At 36.2% G+C, this 19235-nt stretch overlaps 1 protein-coding gene across 4 annotated transcripts in view; it reads right to left on the bottom strand.

Annotated features, from left to right (window-relative positions):
- LOC108972730 (fat-like cadherin-related tumor suppressor homolog) overlaps positions 1-19235 on the bottom strand; it is a 61100-nt gene that overhangs the window by 23762 nt on the left and 18103 nt on the right. For all 4 annotated transcript variants that reach the window (XM_018939469.1, XM_018939468.1, XM_018939471.1 and 1 more), the window contains 8 exons: positions 8196-10779; positions 8023-8129; positions 7686-7893; positions 6597-6658; positions 6347-6502; positions 5906-6272; positions 3518-4526; positions 3187-3372 (listed from right to left, as the gene is read on the bottom strand). In XM_018939469.1, the coding sequence (XP_018795014.1) occupies positions 3187-3372; positions 3518-4526; positions 5906-6272; positions 6347-6502; positions 6597-6658; positions 7686-7893; positions 8023-8129; positions 8196-10779 (4679 nt within the window). The remainder of the gene's footprint in view (positions 1-3186; positions 3373-3517; positions 4527-5905; positions 6273-6346; positions 6503-6596; positions 6659-7685; positions 7894-8022; positions 8130-8195; positions 10780-19235) is intronic.

Below are 19235 nucleotides of genomic sequence, written 5' to 3'. Positions count from 1 at the left end.
TGGTCTTGACCATAAAATAATTTATTTGGATAATGATTAATATAAACACATAAATAGCATGGTTTCAATTTGGGTAGCATTTTTATTAATGTTTAAAATGAAAAAAGTTGTTGTAGTAACATAACTACAATAGTTGGACATATGCTACCGCGAAGTTTTTTATAGACATGATGTTCTTCAATATTATTGTGCATTATTTTGTTCTATCGCTAATAGTTTCGGCAGCGCATTCGACGAAAGACATTTTAAGACTCATTTTTCTACACCTTCGGTTACACTGTTCAAACTTTACCAAGGATCCCTAATTTTTTTTTTTTCAAAATGAAATGTAGCCTATGTCAAATTGGAAGAATGTAGCATTCTATTGGTGAATTTTTGAAATCGGCCCAGTACTTTTTGAGCCTATTCATTACAAGCATACAAAAATAGGTACAAATCTTTCCTCTTTATAATAGTAGTTTTTCAAAAAAGTCTTGCGGTATTTTTTTTTTATTTTATAACGGCCCAGCTCTTGACCGATGCTACTATGCCGGTCTCTTTCGACCAATTCAGCGACTTTATCGCAATTTTYGRCGACAGGCCTTCTGGAGCGTGGCGCATCTTCGACCACATCTACACCAGAACGAAAACGTTGAAACCATCTTTGGGCGGTGGAAATGGAAACTGTATCGGGTCCATAAACTGCACAAATTTTATTGGCAGCTTGAGATGCATTTTTGCCTTTGTCGTAGTAGTACTGTAAAATATGCATATTTTCTCTTTATTTTACTCCATGTTTGCGACGCTATAACTCACGAAGGACTTAAAAGAAACGACAATTAATCAAACACGTGTTAGCGCATGAAATGAGCTTTCCAAAAAGGTATAGCATGACCCGATGCGACGAATAAAAGTAGAGCTACGCGCTTTGTGCGCCAACTAGTGAAAATACCGCAAGACTAATATTAGTGTAGATTTACTTTTGCAATTCATGAACGTTTTCCCACTGTTGTGCGTCTTTCAGTTAATTTGGAGAAGCCCAAATGGTGTATTTCAACCCTCAGAATACAGTACAGCCAGCGGAAACACTTCCAACAACAAAACTTATAGTGATGATTTTTTTCTCCACTTGCGTCAGTGATCCGTTTGCGAGAATATTGCTCTATTTGAAAAGTCCTTGATATTATACATACATGTAACGCATCGTTTAAAAAACACAGAAGGCAAGGCCAAGCAGTAGATGTACATACATTCAAGTATGTTTTCAACTAAAGAAAAAGAAATTACAATTGCAGGAACATGATAATCAATGGAATCAAACGATGGACGATTCGATAGCTACTTCGCATAAAAGTGAAGTTCGCAATTGTGGGATACGAACAAAAATTACATTACCGAAGATAATTTACATCGTATTAGCTAAGTATTGGAAATGGACAAATTCCGGTTGATACTTCCAGTGGTTTAATATCAATTCATCTGCCTTTTGTCAATTCACTTCAATGAAAGATGAACTCATCATTAATGTTTATCTGAACATTGGTTAAATTGTCGTAACTGTGATTCTTTGAGTGCACGCGCAATTTTAGATGCCAAAAATACCGATGTTGTTGACTTAAACTGGAAGATTCAAAGTCAAATTCAGGGAGACTTCCGCTCATACAAATCGAGCGTCTTGACAATGAAGACGACGCCGTGAATTATCCAGTGGAATTTCTAAATTCTTTGGAGAGGCTTGGTATGCCACCGCATCATTTGCGTCTCAAAGTTAGATCTGTCATTATTATGTTTCTAAATTTTCATGTGCCGAAACTGTGTAATGAAACCCGATTGATTGTGATGCAAGTATCGAATAAAAGGGGGGATGTACAAGAATGCTTGATTCTACGAATTCCTTTGCGATTTCAGTTCAAACCTATTCAGTTTTAAGAGAAAATTGCAGTCACTAGAAGTGTGTGGCATAAGTCTAGAAATTCCATGTTTTTCACAGTCCCAGCTATACGTGGCGTGTTCACAAGTTGGAAAACATTTACTCTCTGTACATTTACGCACCAAAACAAACTACGCTACGGTATACTAATAATAACTAAGTTTATGCTCCCTTTTCCACTTTTGTAATTTCTAACATGTACATATGTATATACATATATGTATAAGTAAATATATTTCAATTAATTTTTAAGATATTGTATGTATGTACTATAAATCCATTTCAGAAGTATCTGGAATTTTTATGTATGGTTTGTGGCGCAAAAATATACGAGATTGGTTTGCAAAGCGTTGCACAGGAAATCTTTTGCACGTGTCCTGCAATAAATAAATTTTTATACTTCTGTTTTTTGCGAATCAGAGCATTGTTATTGTAGGTATCGAAACTCGTATCGGGATCTTCGCACATGCTCTCAAATGTCATATCGATATCCAGTTCGTTCACTTGTGTCGCCATTGAACGTGACATGTTACGTTTGCGGAAAATCCGTTGTGGTCTTCTCAGTCTTTTGTGTGGAACAAATAACATATTTTGATTTTGTTTCTTTTATTTATAATTTTTTATAATTTTTTCTTTAATTATTCTGAAGTAAATACAAATCAAAAATTTGAAAATTTGAGAAATTAAAGGAAAGAAATAAGAAAAAGTTTTGTAATGCCAGAAATTGTCGGTGATCGATATATGCTGACGCGGATCCACGGGGGAAAGGGGGGGAAAGAGAGGAGTTCCCTCCCCAAAAGTTAAAAGCTTACACATTATTTCCATCAAAAGTGACACTCCGCGAAGAAAGACTTTGAGTTGCAAGTACAAAATTATATGCATAGTTAACAGTAAACGAGGGCAAGAGAAATATCTCCTATCTTCAAACAAACAGCCGTCGCACTAATTGAGTTAATTGAGTATACAATATGACCAATAAAGTAAGTTTATAAGATACACGTTTTATGGATGTTGAAATTTTATATTGAAATTATTTCGCAAATTGTTTTATAATAAAGCTTTGACAACACCTAAAGATATTTCATCGGCTTTGATACTTGCAAGTTACGAGAGTATGAAAAATTCTTTGCACTAAAACTTAGCTCTTCCCTACTTTTTTCTACAAAGTTTCTTGCTTTTACGTCTGAAGAACGAAAAAATTCAAATATTTTACAATTCATTGCAATTTCAACTAAACACTTAAACAATAATTAACCATACCCTAGAAAAAAAATTACCTGTTTTGTGGATCGTTTCTTTGAAAAACGAAAGAACCAATTTTGGCAATCTCTGAAATAGTTCCATTGTATGCATTTTTCTCGAAGTATGGTTCATTGTCGTTAATATCTAAAATATGTATGATAATACTGTGAGTGGAAGTAGCTGATGCCATGTTTGTTGCAATAATAGTGAGGTTGAAAGATCTGAAAAAGATGAAAATTCAAAAATTTTATTTAACACAAATATCTACAATTGGAACCGCCTGTGATAAAAAACTCTATAAATGAAATCTAAATAAAATTCTACAATATCTTGAGCCTTTTAGTAATAAAAGTCTATTTAACTTACTTATTCTTTTCATAATCGATGATGTCATTCGCTGTTATCACACCAGTTGACGGATAGATACGAAAACGTTGGCCTTCATCACCATCCGCCACCTCGTAGAACACAGACGAGGAAGAGCGTGCCTCCACTTGACAAACAAATGCACCCACTGGAATATTTTCATACACCTCAATCACGTTAAGTGGTGCCATAAAAATAGGTGGATCATTTTCGGACATAGTTACGATGATATGAAGTGGCATTTGTGAGGAGAGTGGCGGCTCGCCGTGATCTGTAGCCTTAATTTGTAACATATACTCTTGCATTTTATTGATATTCAAATTTTTCGATATCGTAACCACACCCATTGTGGGTTCTATTTCGAAAGTATTGCCAACATTACCAGTTATTATAGAGTACTTTATTTCAGCATTTGCTCCACTGTCCAAATCTAATGCTGTCAATTCGGTCACTTTTGAACCGATCGCCGCACTCTCTGGTACTTTACTTTGTACGATTTTGCTCATAAATTCTGGATGATGATCATTATGATCGTGTACAGTTATTACGATTTTAGCATAATTCCGTTTGGCTGGAGTACCTTGATCCTTAGCAATCACTATCAATGTGTGATATCTGTTCTTTTCATAATCCAGACGTTTTATGACCAAAACATTGCCACTGATGGAGTCTACTCGAAATAATGACAGTGATGTTGGATCTTGTGCGGCATGTAACGTATAGAAAATCTTATTATCTTCATCCTTATCGGTGGCATGCAATTGCATTATGATGGCTTCCTCCTCGATATTCTCGGATATATTTACATAGTATATATCTTGTGTGAACTGTGGACGATTATCATTGATATCGACAACGTGTATGTAAAGATTTGTATTAACTATATGTGTGCCATCGGTTACGGTAACTGTCAAATTATACGATGACTGAGTTTCACGATCCAAACTTTTCGAGAGTAAAATGTGACCATTTTCCTTGCCGATGTAAAATTCATTGCGTTCGTTGCCATCTGCGAAAGAAACAGTTTTATTTAGTATAATATTACATTGAACTGTATTTAGAATTTTTATATAATGAACAGGGTATATTAAATTTGCCACTATGTTTGTAACACCAAATGGAAACATCATAAACCGTATAAAATGTATATATAACCATCAGCGTTACGAGCTGAGTAAATTTAGTTGCTGAAGTTAATATTATTCAAAAGCCAGGAAAATCAGGACATGGTGTATCTTCTTACAGGCCTATATCACTTCTACCGATTGAAGCTTTTTGATAAAATTCTCATAAAAGGCCTTAATAAAATGGTGGAACGAAAAACCATAATTCCAGCGCATCAGTTTGGCATTCGAGCTAACCATTATACAATTGATCAAACCCACAGAATTACGCACATCACTAAAAATGCTTTGAGGGAAAAAATTCCGTTCTACCGTATTTTTGGATTTTGCAAAAGCATTCGATAAAAGTTGTCATAAAGGCCTGTTTTCGAAACTGAAACTGACTTGACCGAAACAGCATTAATACATCATAAAATGATATCAGGTCGCTACTTCCATCCTTAGGGAAATAAAAGGTAATGTATTGGGCCCTCTTCCCTTTATTCTATTCACCCATGACTGCAATTATACAACAGACACATTTGCAGATGATACCGCACGAAAATCGTACTTTAACTCCGCAAAATACTTAAGAATGTCGTTTGACTCTAAGCTACGGCGGAAAGTTCATTTAAAAAACAAATAGAAGGAGCTAGACATGCGACTCAAAAGTATTAATGTGTTAATTGGTAACAAATCAGTGTTATCCATCAAAAATAAGTTATGCTATACATAGCTATGGTGCACTGGGGATGTAGTAACGCAAATAATAAGAAAGTCATCTAACAATTTTAAAACAAAGTATTAAGACTAATTGTCAAAGCGCCTTAGTATTGTAGATGTGCTGATATAGAGGGTGATCTAGACGTAAAATCGCTTAACGCAGAGTATTTAAAATTACAGCATCACATAGTGCAAGTTGCAACAGCATTGTAACGAAGAAGTAGCCATGTTAATTGCTAGAGATGGACAACCAAGACAACTCAAACAAAACAAATTAGCCAATACTCTCAGAGTAGTTTTGTAATTTTGTAGTAACTATAAGTTTAAATCATATTCAAGTTGCTTATAAGTCCTTTCTTTTATCTGAACACGTTGCAATATATTAATAAAAAAAAACCGCTCTTGTTTGTGAATGGTAAAAAGAGCGGTTAAAGTGAATAAATAATTCAATAATAATTCTTAAAAAGTGTGAATCGTTAAATATGATTAGGCAAGTGAAGATCTAGTAGTAGATCGCCCATTGATCAGTTTCAAAGTCATACACTTCAATTGTTCATCTTACCACTTAAGTTATACCACAAATGATCGTTGTCTTCATCGGTCGCCTGTATTAGTGCTACTAAAAATCCTGGCCGATCACTTTCAGTTACATCAATACGACTATCTTCCTCTCTTATAAGAGGCGCATGCGGAGAATTTGTCGAAACTGGTATGACAACTATATTTAATTTAGCATTTTGGTTACGTTTCGGATTTCCATTATCTTCAGCACGTATATTCAAATCATATTCGGCGTCCACTTCCAATGGTTTCATTAAGTATATAAAACCAGTGTCTAGGTCCATGCGAAAACGGTTTTTACCCTTGCCAGATTTTATGAAATAAGAAATGCGCCCATTCTCACCGATGTCGTTATCAATAGCACGTGCCTAGCAAGTAAATGAATTAAGGAAAATAAAAAACAGTTAACTTTGAAAGCTTGTCAATGAAAGTTTTTGAATACCTGGAAAACTGTTTCGTTTATGTCTAATGTAGAAGGTACTTGAATTTTGTAGAAGCGTTGCTCAAATTCAGGACTGTGATCGTTGATATCTACGACTGAAACAACGACACGCGTAGTTGAAGTTAGTGCTGGAGTGCCGTTATCGGTTATGGAGATCTACAGCAGAGATTGAGGGAATTGATTGGTTATTGAAAATATTATTTATGTGTGTATTTCAAAAGTATCTGAAAGGAAGTAAGTGAAAACATACCTCTAGTATATGCTCTGCTTGATTTTCTCTATCTAGTTTTCTCTCCGTAGTTATCAAATTCCCTGTAATAGATATCAACAAATATTTAGTGATCTTTTTTTATAATCTAGAAACATATTGCTAAAGAAAGTGACAGTTTTTCCACTTGACGGTTCTTTGTAGCACCTAAAACTAATAGAGGAGAGAGAGATATATTTAGGGCTATATATACTACAGTGATCAAATTGAAAGGAAAATTTTTAATTTATACTTCGCGTGTTTTTCGAATCGGTAACTTTTTTCTGTAAGTTGATAGTACTATTAGTGACATCTATGCTAAAATTCACGTCAAAGTATTCATTAGTATTTGAGATACGCGTCGTTTTGTGAGGCTCTAAAAGAGAATTCTTCAATTTTTACTATATCTGAATTATTGAACAAAGGAGTGCCACAAAATTCACCATTAAATTTGATCACAGTAGTACATAAATAATCAGGATGACGAGACGTTTGTAAATCCGAGTGTTTATCTATCAGGTAAATGAGATTATCCTACTTCCCATATTACACACTTATAGCATAAATTTCATCTGATTATTTCACTTTACAGTATGCAAATCAAGTACAAATGAATGTATCGGGATGAAATTTTGCACGAATAACTAGTACGTTCTAAATATGTCACCTAAGACCAAAAATTTTCAAAATTATTTAAATACAAGTAATTATAACTGCTTTCGGGAAATCTAAGAGACATATTAATAAAATTCGTAAATTAGTAAAATCAGACAATAACTGCCCCACGAAATGGGTGAAATCGGGACTACACTTCCCTTAGTCCCTATAATATTAATGTTAGGTATATTTTCAAACTTCCAGTTCATTTTAACGCATCTATCGGTCAATATAAAGAAGTTTCTCTAATAACAGAATATCATCTTGTCTTAAAAGGATGAAATCATGGCGATACTTTCTAAAGTTTGATTAAAAGTTTTGCCAACACCTGAAGGTGGTTGATCCTTGCTGATTGCAAGAGTATAAAATGTTCGGTTACACTCCAACTTAGGCCTTCCTTACATGTTATTATATGATTTCAATATTTTACTATACCTGTTGTTGAATTTAAATCAAAAAATCCTTCCGGATTTCCCGACGTTATCCGGTAAGTGAAAAACTGTGCTGGATTCTTATCGCTGTCGAAAGCATTTAATTGTATGACGGGTGTGTTCTCTGGACTACCTTCCAAGACAGATACGTAGTAGACGGGTTTATCAGTTAACGGCACATTGTCGTTTTCATCTTCCACCTGAATGTTGACCTATGGGGAGAAAAGAACCAAATTCTTTGTTTAAATTATATAAAAGCTCATTGCTGAGCATATTCTTTTCTAACTTTAAATTTTTTAATTACCTTATGTTAAGTTATGAAATTTAAATTTTATTTATACCTGTACACAGCTACTGAAAGGTATTATAGCATTATCTTGAGCGCAAAGCGTAAGCCAATAACTGGATTTTGTTTCAGCATCCAAATGGGATAATGTGCGTATGACACCTTTAAAAGAAAGCGAATTTATTATACAAATCCGTTCCACAGAACAAAATACAAACCAGTGCTTACCTTCATCATTTACTGTGAACACACCGATACCATCGCCACCGCGTATACTATAGGAGATCTTTGAATCTGGTCCATTTATATCGGCATCTCTCGCGGTTATGTTCATTACAAAACTGCGTGACGGCAGATTTTCTTTCACATGGCCTGTATAGACAAAATCGTCAAATTCAGGTGCGAAACGATTCTCATTCACATCGATAATCTCAATCACCACAGGCATATCGGTTGTTAAAGATGGTGACCCCCGATCTATCGCACTCACTATTAAATTATGCACCTGTCGCTTCTCGTAATCCAAATAACCTAAAGTATGTATGACGCCGGTGTGTTTGTCAATTTTAAACAGTTCTTCAACCGCGAGCTCTTCCTTTATTGAAAAGAATATTTCACCATTCGGCCCAATATCGATGTCTGTTGCTTCGATTGCAGCCACCTCTGTACCGCGAGGTATATCCTCACGCACTTTAAATATGAATTCCTGTACACCAAAAATGGGCGCATTATCGTTGATATCCTCGACCAATATGTTTATCACAGCTTCGGCTGTGAGTGCTAGTTCACCATTATCTTTGGCCAGAATGTGCAGTTCATAATTGTCCAGCTTTTCCCGATCCAACGCGTTGGCTAAATATAGACAACCGGTGCTGATGTTCACGAAGAAATCTTTCGTTTCCGTCTGCAAGAAGTAGGCAACTTTTGCGTTTTCTTCTATATCCGCATCCGAAGCGTTTAAGCAAAATATCAAAGTGCCATTAAAAGCATTCTCTGGAAGATGAAATGTTGCTAGCGACTTTTGGAAAACTGGTCGATTATCGTTGCTATCGAGAATGAAAACGGGTAATAATTTCGATTGAGACTTTTGCGGCTGGCCAAGATCGTAAACAGTTACATTCAACACGTATTCATCCTGTCGTTCACGATCGAGATACCCAATTATTTGCAGTTCACCGCTATCAGGATCGATTCGAAATACCGAATCATTATCACCGTCCGAAATAGCCACAACTAATTTTCCATTATAACCTAAATCACGATCTCTAACCTTTATCCACATCACAGTTTCGCCCAACTCAATGCTTTCGTTCAAACGTAGTTCACGCGGGAAATCTATGAATTCTGGGGCATGCATATTCTCACCATAACGACTAGGTGTCAACCCCAGGTCATTTATGTAGGTCTTCTCATGTACGTTTGCATTATTGCGTTCCGCCGCCGCCAAGTTCTCAGCTAGTCGTCTGGAAACACCGGTTTCACGGCATTCAAAGCTACCATAACCACTGAACATATCGATATGCTCCATGAAGACATTCTTCTCATCACCAACAATATCAATGACCATATTCATTTCGTCCGAGAAATGTGTGCCATCAGTGGAAGATACATTTATGTAACGCGTTGTTGCTGAAACATCAGCCAAGTCACAACCAATCGATAATACTCCTGTAGTTGGATCAAGATTAAAACAGCCATCTTCGCTTCCCGATATGAGACGATAGCTAATGAAATCACCAGCATCAAAATCTATGGCCGAAAGCGTGAATAATTCCGTACCAACGGGTACATTACGCAAAACTTTTCCAACACAGTTGACACGCTCGAACTGTGGACGGTTATCGTTGATATCCCTAATTTTGATTAAGAGCTCCAATTCAGTCTGTCGTCGATATGGCAGGCCCCAATCTGATGCGCGTACGCTGAGCACATACGTTCTTCGCATGGTTTCGTAATCAATTAATGTTGTTGTTTTAAGTTCCCCCGAAAAATGATCTATTTCAAAGGGAACCTCATTCAGATTAGCTATACTATATGATATGTATGCATTCTCTCCACTATCCTTATCACGCGCTGTTAATTTTACAACAAAAGTGCCGGCCAATTCATTCTCATCTAATTCGATGGTCGTGTTCATCGGCTCAAATAACGGATCATTATCATTCATATCCTGTATATTAACTTTCACCTTCGCAGATGACTGCTTACGAAAGCCGAGATTAGCTTGATCAATTGCAGATACGGTGAGTGTGTAGAAGGATTTGCTTTCTGCATCAAGTGGCTTTTGTGTGTACAGCATGCCTGAATCGGGATTTATTCGAAATTCACCACCCTCATTTCCGCCAACTATCTCCAAATAGACCATGGCATTCTTACCTAAATCGGGGTCTGTCACTTTCAGCCTGATCACTGGCATATTTGGTGGTGATGTTTCAGGTATTGAGATTTCATATAAATGCTTAGTAAATACTGGTGCGTTATTTCTTTCCTTAATAAAGTGTACTGGAATGGTTTTGTAACAATGCCGCATGGGCACTCCCTTATCTTCGGCACGTAAGGTTAAATTATATTTTATGGAATCGTTTAGTTTTGCAAATTTATTTATTTCAATGAAATATTCACCGATATTATGTGTTGGTGTTATAATGAAATTTCCATCGGGATCACCATCAACAATTTTCAATTTATTTATTTCCCCATGTTTACCAGTGTCATTGTCGCTAACCTTAACTATACCATAAATATTCGAACTAAAATTCGAGGTTATACTAGAAAAAGTCTTAAAATATATTTCTGGGGTGTGTAAATTAACCTGAAAGTGAATACAAAAACATTATTTGTTAATTAATGTGGAAAAGTTACTATTAAATGTTAAAGCTGGAATCTAGGATATCATGGTATTCGGATTAACAAAGGGTATAAAATAAAGTGAAGTTCGTCGACCTATATAGGGTCCTTTAGGGTTTCATTCAAGTTGGCACTAAAAACTAGCGCATGGTTCATGTTTGTTCGGAGCGGCATGACTGCTTTCAAATAACAGAAATTTTATAACAAATGGAGTTGGTTCCAAAACGGCTTAAGAAGCGCATTTAGCTTTGTTTAGACAAACTACCTTCAGTCAAAGAAAGTAAGAGATTGTTTATTTACTTTTCTTCACAACCAAATTTTAGTTGGATTATTACGTAAAACCAATAATTAATAAAACGGCAGACGTCAGGTATGGTAATAAGAGCGCAGATAATTTATTTATATATGGACTGTCCGTAAAAAATTTACCCTTTTATTCCTTAAGATTATGACGTAACTGTTTATGGCATTAGTCTCAATGRGGACTTGTTTTTTTTTTTTCTCTATAAGGTGGTCAGGTAGAAAAGCAGGTGCGGAAGGAAATTTGGCAAAAAGAGTGAAGGAAGTTTTTAAGCAGAATCCCAACACTTCAGTACGAGATGTTGGTGTTAAAGCAGGTACCTCTAAAAGTACTGTACAAAGGATAAAGAGTGATAGTAAGCCAAAAGCATATAGAGTTCAAAGTGTGCCAGATCGTTCCGATGAAAAGCAATTGGTTGCTCAAAAACGAGCTCGAAATTTTTATGAAGGATACCTAACAAAATTTGACTGTTGCGTGATGGACGACGAAACCTACGTTAAGGCAGATTTCAAACAGTTACCGAGGCACGAATATTATACCTGTATGAAGAAGGGGCAAGTACAGAGAAAATTTAAGGAAAAGAAAATTACCAAATTTGCCGAGCAGAATATGGTTTGGCAAGCGATATGTACTTGCGGTTTGAGAAGCAGTTTTTTTGTAACACAGGGCACAATCAATTCAAAAATTTATATTAGCGAATGCCTTCAAAAACGTCTTTTGCCATTTATTCGCAAACATGAGGGTACTGTAATGTTCTGGCCTGATTTAGCAACCTCTCTCTATTCTACAGCTACTATGGAGTGGTATGAAAGCAATAATGTCAATATTGTTCCAAGAAAAGCGAATCCACCTAATTGCCCAGAGCTTCTTTCCTATTGAGAGATATTAGGCTCTAATGAAATCGAATCTCCGGAAGAGTAAAGGTACTGCAAAAAATTTACAAGATTTTAGAAATAAGTGGCGAAGGTCGTACGGTACTACACTGTACAAAACATAATGAAGGGCCTTAAGAAAAAAGTAAGAAATTTTTACAGAAAATAAAAATTTGTTAAATGTTATTTATAATTTGTAATTTCTATAGGACTCATTAATAAGAAATAAAACAAGACTTTGAAAAAATTCTTTGGTTTTCTTGTTATTAATAAAAAACGAAGGGTCAATTTTTTACGGGACAGTCCTTATTATTAAAACTCTGAAAGTATCCACGCAGAACGAGCAGAGGAAAACGAAGACCTCCACTCCTTTGGAAAGACCTGGAGGAGAAGGACCTGACTTCGCTTGGAATCTCTAATTGGCGCCACATTGCAAAAAAGAAGAAACGATTCGGCTATAACCCCGTAAGCGGTGTCTACGTCAGTGAAGAAGAAGATATTATCGAATAAAATGTTATTACATAACTTGTTATAATAATAATTCGACCAGCAATCTAGGTTATTTTCAGTACTAGATGCACTATTTACAGTGAAATAGGAAATTTATTAATAAAACTCTCAATAAAACGGGAATGTTCATAACCAAGAGAATTGAGAAATGTGTCAGAAAAAAAATAATTGGTAGTATTTCTCACAAAATCAACCAAACAATGGTCATTGAATAAAAACCACTATTGTGCCTGAGTTCTGTACTATTAGAAGCAATATAATGTACATAAGTAACTTAGGAGGATGGAGTCATGTGTAGAAGTTCACGCAAAAGAGATTCTCTGAATTCCATTCACTTGGGAGTGGCTAGAAACGATTCTTTCACATATGCCTCAAACCGCTCACGAGATCCGTTTTTAAAACAATTATTCTCTGGGTATTCTCTCTTCTCCACAGGGTTGTGCGTTGTGGTTGAAAAGGAAAAAACGGCCTCGGATAAGTGACCACCCTTTTGATGACGACCCCTGCAAATGTGTTAAGGATTTTGCTTTAAGGGCATGAACTTGGAATGTCCGGTCCCTTAATTAGGAAGGTGCTGCTGCCCTGCCTCGTTAGAGTAAAGGCTGACCTTACCAACGCCCAAGAAATGTGTCCCGTCTATCGCATTCGAACTGAGGCGAGTAGGTTCTTGTGGTATTTACTGCAGTGGTCATATATGTGTGGGATTCGTGGTTGGAGAGAGACTCCGTGGCCGAGTACTGGCATTCACTCCGGTGATGTGAGCGTGTAACCACAATCCGCATCAAAGCGAAGTTCTTCAACATATCGCTGATTTGTGCCCATTTCTCGACGGAAGAGAAGAACAATGTGACCAAGAATGCCTTCCATGAGCGCTTGGAGCCTACCTATGAGAGTACCTATGAGAACTGCCCTCACAACGATGTCAAAATCGTGCTAGGCGACTTAAACGCCACGGTGGGGAAAGGCGGTATCTTTGGCACTATGGTCGCAAAATTTAATTCGAAATATGGTTATCTGTAGTACAAGATTTTAGCATAGAAAAATTCATTACGGCTGTCTACGGATCGAAAAGCCACTAACCAGATAGATCATATTGTGATAAACGGAAGGCACGTCCCCCAGTGTTTTAGACGTTCGTACGCTCCGAGGTCATAAGATTGAATCGACTACCTCTTTGCAGCCAAGAAGCGCATCCGCCTCTATGCAGCACAAAGCGCACGTCAACAAACACCATGCTTAGCTTTATTATAGAATATGGTACAAAAGCATGCCCAATGATTGGAATTTAAATGTGTGCCGCCCAATCCACAAAAAGGGAGACCACACAATCTGCGCCCACTACCGTGGCATAAGTCTCCTCAACATCGCATATAAGGTTCTATCGAGCGTATTGTTTGAAACATTAAAGCCCACCGTCAACAAACTGATTGAACCTTATCAGTATGGCTTCGGGCCTGGAAAATCAACAACTGACCTGATATTCACCATGCGACAAATCTTGGAAAAAACCCCTTGAAAACCCGGATTGACAGCATGAAAAGGAGCTGCCTATATGTCCCGAGCTATGAATTTGGTATCCCCGCCAAACTAATACAGCTGTTTTAACTAACGTTGAGCAATATCAAAAGCTGCGTCATAATCGGGAAGGACCTCTCCGAGCCTTTTGATACCAAAAGGGGTCTGAAACCCCGAAAACTGAAACTGTTTTAGACAAGGCGATTCCCTATCGTGCTACTTCTTCAATCTACTGCTGAAGAAAATAATGCGATTTGTAGAAATTAATCGAACAGTTACAATCTTCTATAAGAGTGTACAGCTGCTGGCGTATATTGATGATATTGATATCATTGCCCTCAACATCCGCGTCGTGAATTTTGCTATCTCCAGACTAGATAAGGAAGCAAAGCAAATGGGTCTGCTAGTGAACGAAGACAAGATGAAATTTCTTCTGCCATCAAACAAACAGGCTCCCATAACTTCGAAGCCGTAGATAATTTCGTCTCTTTTGGAACCAGTATTAACACCAATAACGAAGTCCGATGGGCTGCACGAGCTATACGACGACATTGACATAGTGCAGCAAATTAAGAGACAACCGCTTCGCTTGAAATCTCCAATTGGCGCCACCTTGCGAAAGGAAGAAACGACTGACGCGTTGTTGTTAACTCGGCTCTAACCGAGTAAGAGGTTTCTAAGTCAGTAAAAAAGAAGAAGAATATATACCTAATATAAAGATTTTTAAACTTCCAGGTTATTTTATGCTGGATATATCAGCCAATATTTGAGTTATTTCAATGAAAATTACATGTTTGTGTCTAGGATAGATACAATTGGGCGAAAACTTGACTTAGCCCCATATAACTATTACCGGAATTTTCGAACATCCGGCTAACTTTCCTCCATATGATTGCTGCTTGTATGTGAGATACCTTAATGAAACCCAGTGAACAATTTTTTAGTATGTTCCATAATGTAAGTGTATGAGTTATATAGAGTACTACTAGCGCTCCGATACGTGCTTCGCTACGTGTAAAGTGAAATAATAAAAAAAAAAATATTTTATTAATTGATATCTATTTTAAAACTTAATTGTAATCGTTTGAATTGAAATGGCGTATCAGTTGGAATCATAGGGATACGCGGTATCAAAAAACTTTCTCCTTTTGATTTAGCAGTTAAGAAATTGAGAACATTTCCCCCTCCAAGGGCTTAATGGCTTATTAATACTTTTACTACTCTGAAAAAATATTATATAAAGTAACAGAAATATAATTCAGAAATTGCCATTTTATTTCAGAAACAAAATAAAAGACTGTCTTCATTTTTGAATATACACATATACACATATAATATTAAATACTGCTAAGATACTTCTGAAGTTACAAATTGTCGCAACATGTGCAGAGTAAATCTATAATATAAAAATCGCAATTTGGCATTTGGCCAATTCTTTTTTTTTTAATGTTCGTTGAAGTTCCTAGATGGTTCTCACGGCGAGACAAACCCTAAAAACAGCAATTTTTTCTATACAAACGAATGAATGTTTGTTTGTTAGTAACGCTAAGGCCCGAGAACGGCTCGGAATCGGGGAAGGTTTAGAAACAAAACAAAAACCATATGCTTTTGGTGAGAAAAAGTCGGAAAATTGGACAATTCCAAAAAGTAAGTTTTTTTCAAACATATTTTTTTGTTTTGTTTTTCAATATTTAGATTTGTAAATTATTTGAATCGTTCAAATTTGTCATTTGCTTTCTTTATTCCGGCTATTCAAAAGAAAAATTATTCAGTGAAAACGTTATGTGTGTTTCACACAAAGTGATCAGTTACTGATTGAAATTTGTTACGATGCCACGATAAGGTCGCGCTAATATCGGTCGTCGTTTTCTTTTGGCATCAACATACATTGGCAGCCCAAGGCACATGATCAGGTACTCCCAGCATGTGATGACATACTACGTGTCGAATTATGGATCGCGGTCAATCAGCAAGCGATCGTCATGATGTCACAGCACTACTTTTCAAACAACAGTTACGATGTTTGATGGACTTTATCTTGAAGCAACGTATATGTGGTGCTGTCAGATGCTAGATGTACTCTGTTGAGTGGCAAAAGAGAGGTTTGTCGTATACACACATTCCTCTTGGGATGGTAGTTACACCAAATCAAATTGATTAAATCATTTCCTGATCCAGAGAAAGATTCAGTATGATGCGAAGTGGTGAAAACCAATATGGTTCATGGACCTTGCGGGCACCACAATCCCACTGACTGTTTGTCTGCCAATAAATGCACGAAACAGTACACATGTGCTTTTCTTTCGGAAACATAAACTAGAAATGATAGATATCCACTCTATCGGCTCCGCTCACCCGGCGAAAATGGTATAACATTCAGCATCCAATTTAGAGGAGTGAATATTGAAGTTGACAACACATGGATCGTACTATATTCACCACTATTGTCGAATTCACATTCAAAACTCATATCAATGTTGAGTTTTGCAGTTTGGTGAAATCGATAAAATACGTTCGTCATCAAAGGAAGTATCATGGCGGTAATTGGTCTTGACCGGGATGAGATCAGCAAGTATCAAATGGGTCGATACGTGAACTACAATAAAGCGCTTTGTAGGATATTTACTTTTGCATTTGATGAACGTTTTGTGACTGTTGTGCGTCTCGCAGTTAATTTGGAGAATGACCAAAGAGTATATTTCAACCCAGAGAATACGGTACAGCCAGTGGAAACACCGCCAGCAACAAAATGGACCTTGACGAGTTTTTTCTCAATTTGCGTCAGTGATCTTTCTGCGAGAGCATTGCTCTATTCGGAAACTCCTTGATATTATACATGGAACTCATCGTTGAAAAAACGCAGAAAGCAAGGCCAAGCAGTAGATGGACATTCAGGTATGTTTTCAACTAATGCCATAGGACAAATTTACACAATCCACCCGAAAAACGACGACTGCTTCTACGTTCGATTGGTTGGTTTTATTTCGTTTGAGTCATTGCGTACCTTGAATAGTACGGTGTTTGCAATTTTTTGAGAAGCATGCCAACAATTACAATCTGCTGGAACATGATAATCACTGGAATCAAATGATGGACGATGCGATAGCTACTTCGCATGCCACTGAACTTATGGGGTACGAACAAAAATTACATTGCCGAAGATAATTTACATCGTATTCGCTAAGTATTGGAAATGGACTAATTCCGGTTGATACTTCCAGTGGTTTAATATCAATTCATCTGCCTTTTGTCAATTCACTTCAATGAAAGATGAACTCATCATTAATGTTTATCTGAACATTGGTCAAATTATCGTAACTGTGATTCCTTGAGAGCACGCGCAATTTGAGCTGCCAAAAATACCGATGTTGTTGACTTAAACTGGTAGATTCAAAGTCAAATTCCGGGAGACTTGCGCTCATACAAATCGATCATCTTGACAATGAAGACGACGCCGTGAATTATCCAGTGGAATTTCTAAATTCTTTGGAGAGGCTTGGTATGGCACCGCATCATTTGCGTCTCAAAGTTAGATCTGTCATTATTATGTTTCGCAATCTTCATGCACCTAAACTGTGTAATGGAATTGTGACGCAGCTATCGAATACTAGGTGGCAGAATGCTTGATTCTACGAATTCCTTTGAGTTCTAACGTTTAGCCATTTCAGTTCAAATGTATTCTGTTTCCAGTGAAAATTGCTTTTGAAGTGACAATCAACGAGGATAGTCGCATAGTGTGTGGCACAAATTTGGAAATTCTATGTTTTTCACACAGCTAGATATATGAACGTGATGTGCTCACGAGTTGGAAAACCATCTTCTCTGTACATTTGCGCACCGGAACAGGAACTGTTTATCAAGCTGCATTACATTGAAAAAAATTTGGTCCAACTTTTTGCAAGAATTACCATACATACCTATGCATTTGTGCCGAATTGAAGTCAATGATGTAATTAATTTGCAAAATGCATATAAACGGTGTCCAAAAATTAACGAAATATTTAAATTTGCCTCCATTTATGTAGCAAAGTGGTGACACCCCTAAATAAAATAAATCGACAGCCCATAATTTAGGCTTAATAGTGGGGCGAACAACAAGTCTTTATTATTAAGCTTGGTGGCTTCATATCGAAACCCATCCACAACGTGTCTGTTTTATTGAGTTGTAGACATAATTGAACCGTCCATTTTTGAAAATGAGCTGATCTAACCCTATTAGATTTCTTTTTATTGGGTTATTTAAAATCACAGCTCTATTGCAACAAGCCCACGACTATGCGAAGTTTTCAGATGCATTTATGCACAATAGTCATGGAAAATTGGGACAAACGAGAGCGTATGTATGTGGAAAGGCGCGGAGGATATTTTCCTAACTTGTTATTCCATAAATAGCCTTATCTTTTGTACTATATAACTCAATTAAAAAAATTACAATCGAAAGACTAACAACTGTGTTTTCCATTTAATTCAAATCTTGCGTTGATTATGGGACACTCAATACCTACATACATATATATGGGTAATACTGTGATGTACTAATACAAAATCAATGTCATGAATATCGATTTATTTATTTATATTGATACGTCATATGAGTTCATTCCACCTTTGGTTTGAAAAAGTTGGGCGAAATTTAAAGTTTATTCATAACATTTTGTCCATATTTTTGCTAACAATAACCCAATAATCCTTGAAAAGTTAAAATATTAAATATAGATAATATAAAGTGATACTGCACTTGCAAAAATATTTCACTTTGAAATAAATTTGTTTTGTAACTAAATAATAAAAATTTATATGCATACATAACAAGTATAATTGTCTGATGACGAATGTCAAATTTAAATAAGTCTAACCCGTAATAAAATTGGAAAATTTGTAATCGATTTATACACATTTTTCATGAAATCAAGTACGTTTATGACGTGGTAAAGCCTTACATTTTTTAAAATCGCTTTAAAGTAAAAAATATGCAAGAAATTTTTGTGAGGAATAAGAATATATGTACATGTATATAGGCGTGCAGGCGGAGGGAACTAATATAGTGGAACAGTAACAAGCTAAATAAGATGGATAAAAAGGCATTCTTGACAATGTGGTTGAATTCAGGTATGTATGTACATATATCAAAGAAATACATAAATATACAGATAAAATTGATTTATTAAATAGTTATTAGCAGGTATGTATACCCTACTTATTTTAATTTGATTTCTTAATATT

The sequence above is a fragment of the Bactrocera latifrons genome, unplaced genomic scaffold (genome assembly GCF_001853355.1).
Source record: "Bactrocera latifrons isolate USDA-ARS-PBARC rearing strain unplaced genomic scaffold, ASM185335v1 scaffold_42, whole genome shotgun sequence".
Classification (NCBI taxonomy): Eukaryota; Metazoa; Arthropoda; class Insecta; order Diptera; family Tephritidae; genus Bactrocera; species Bactrocera latifrons.
The sequence above is the reverse complement of the archived record's forward strand: the minus strand, read 5'-3'. Positions and strand labels throughout refer to the sequence as shown.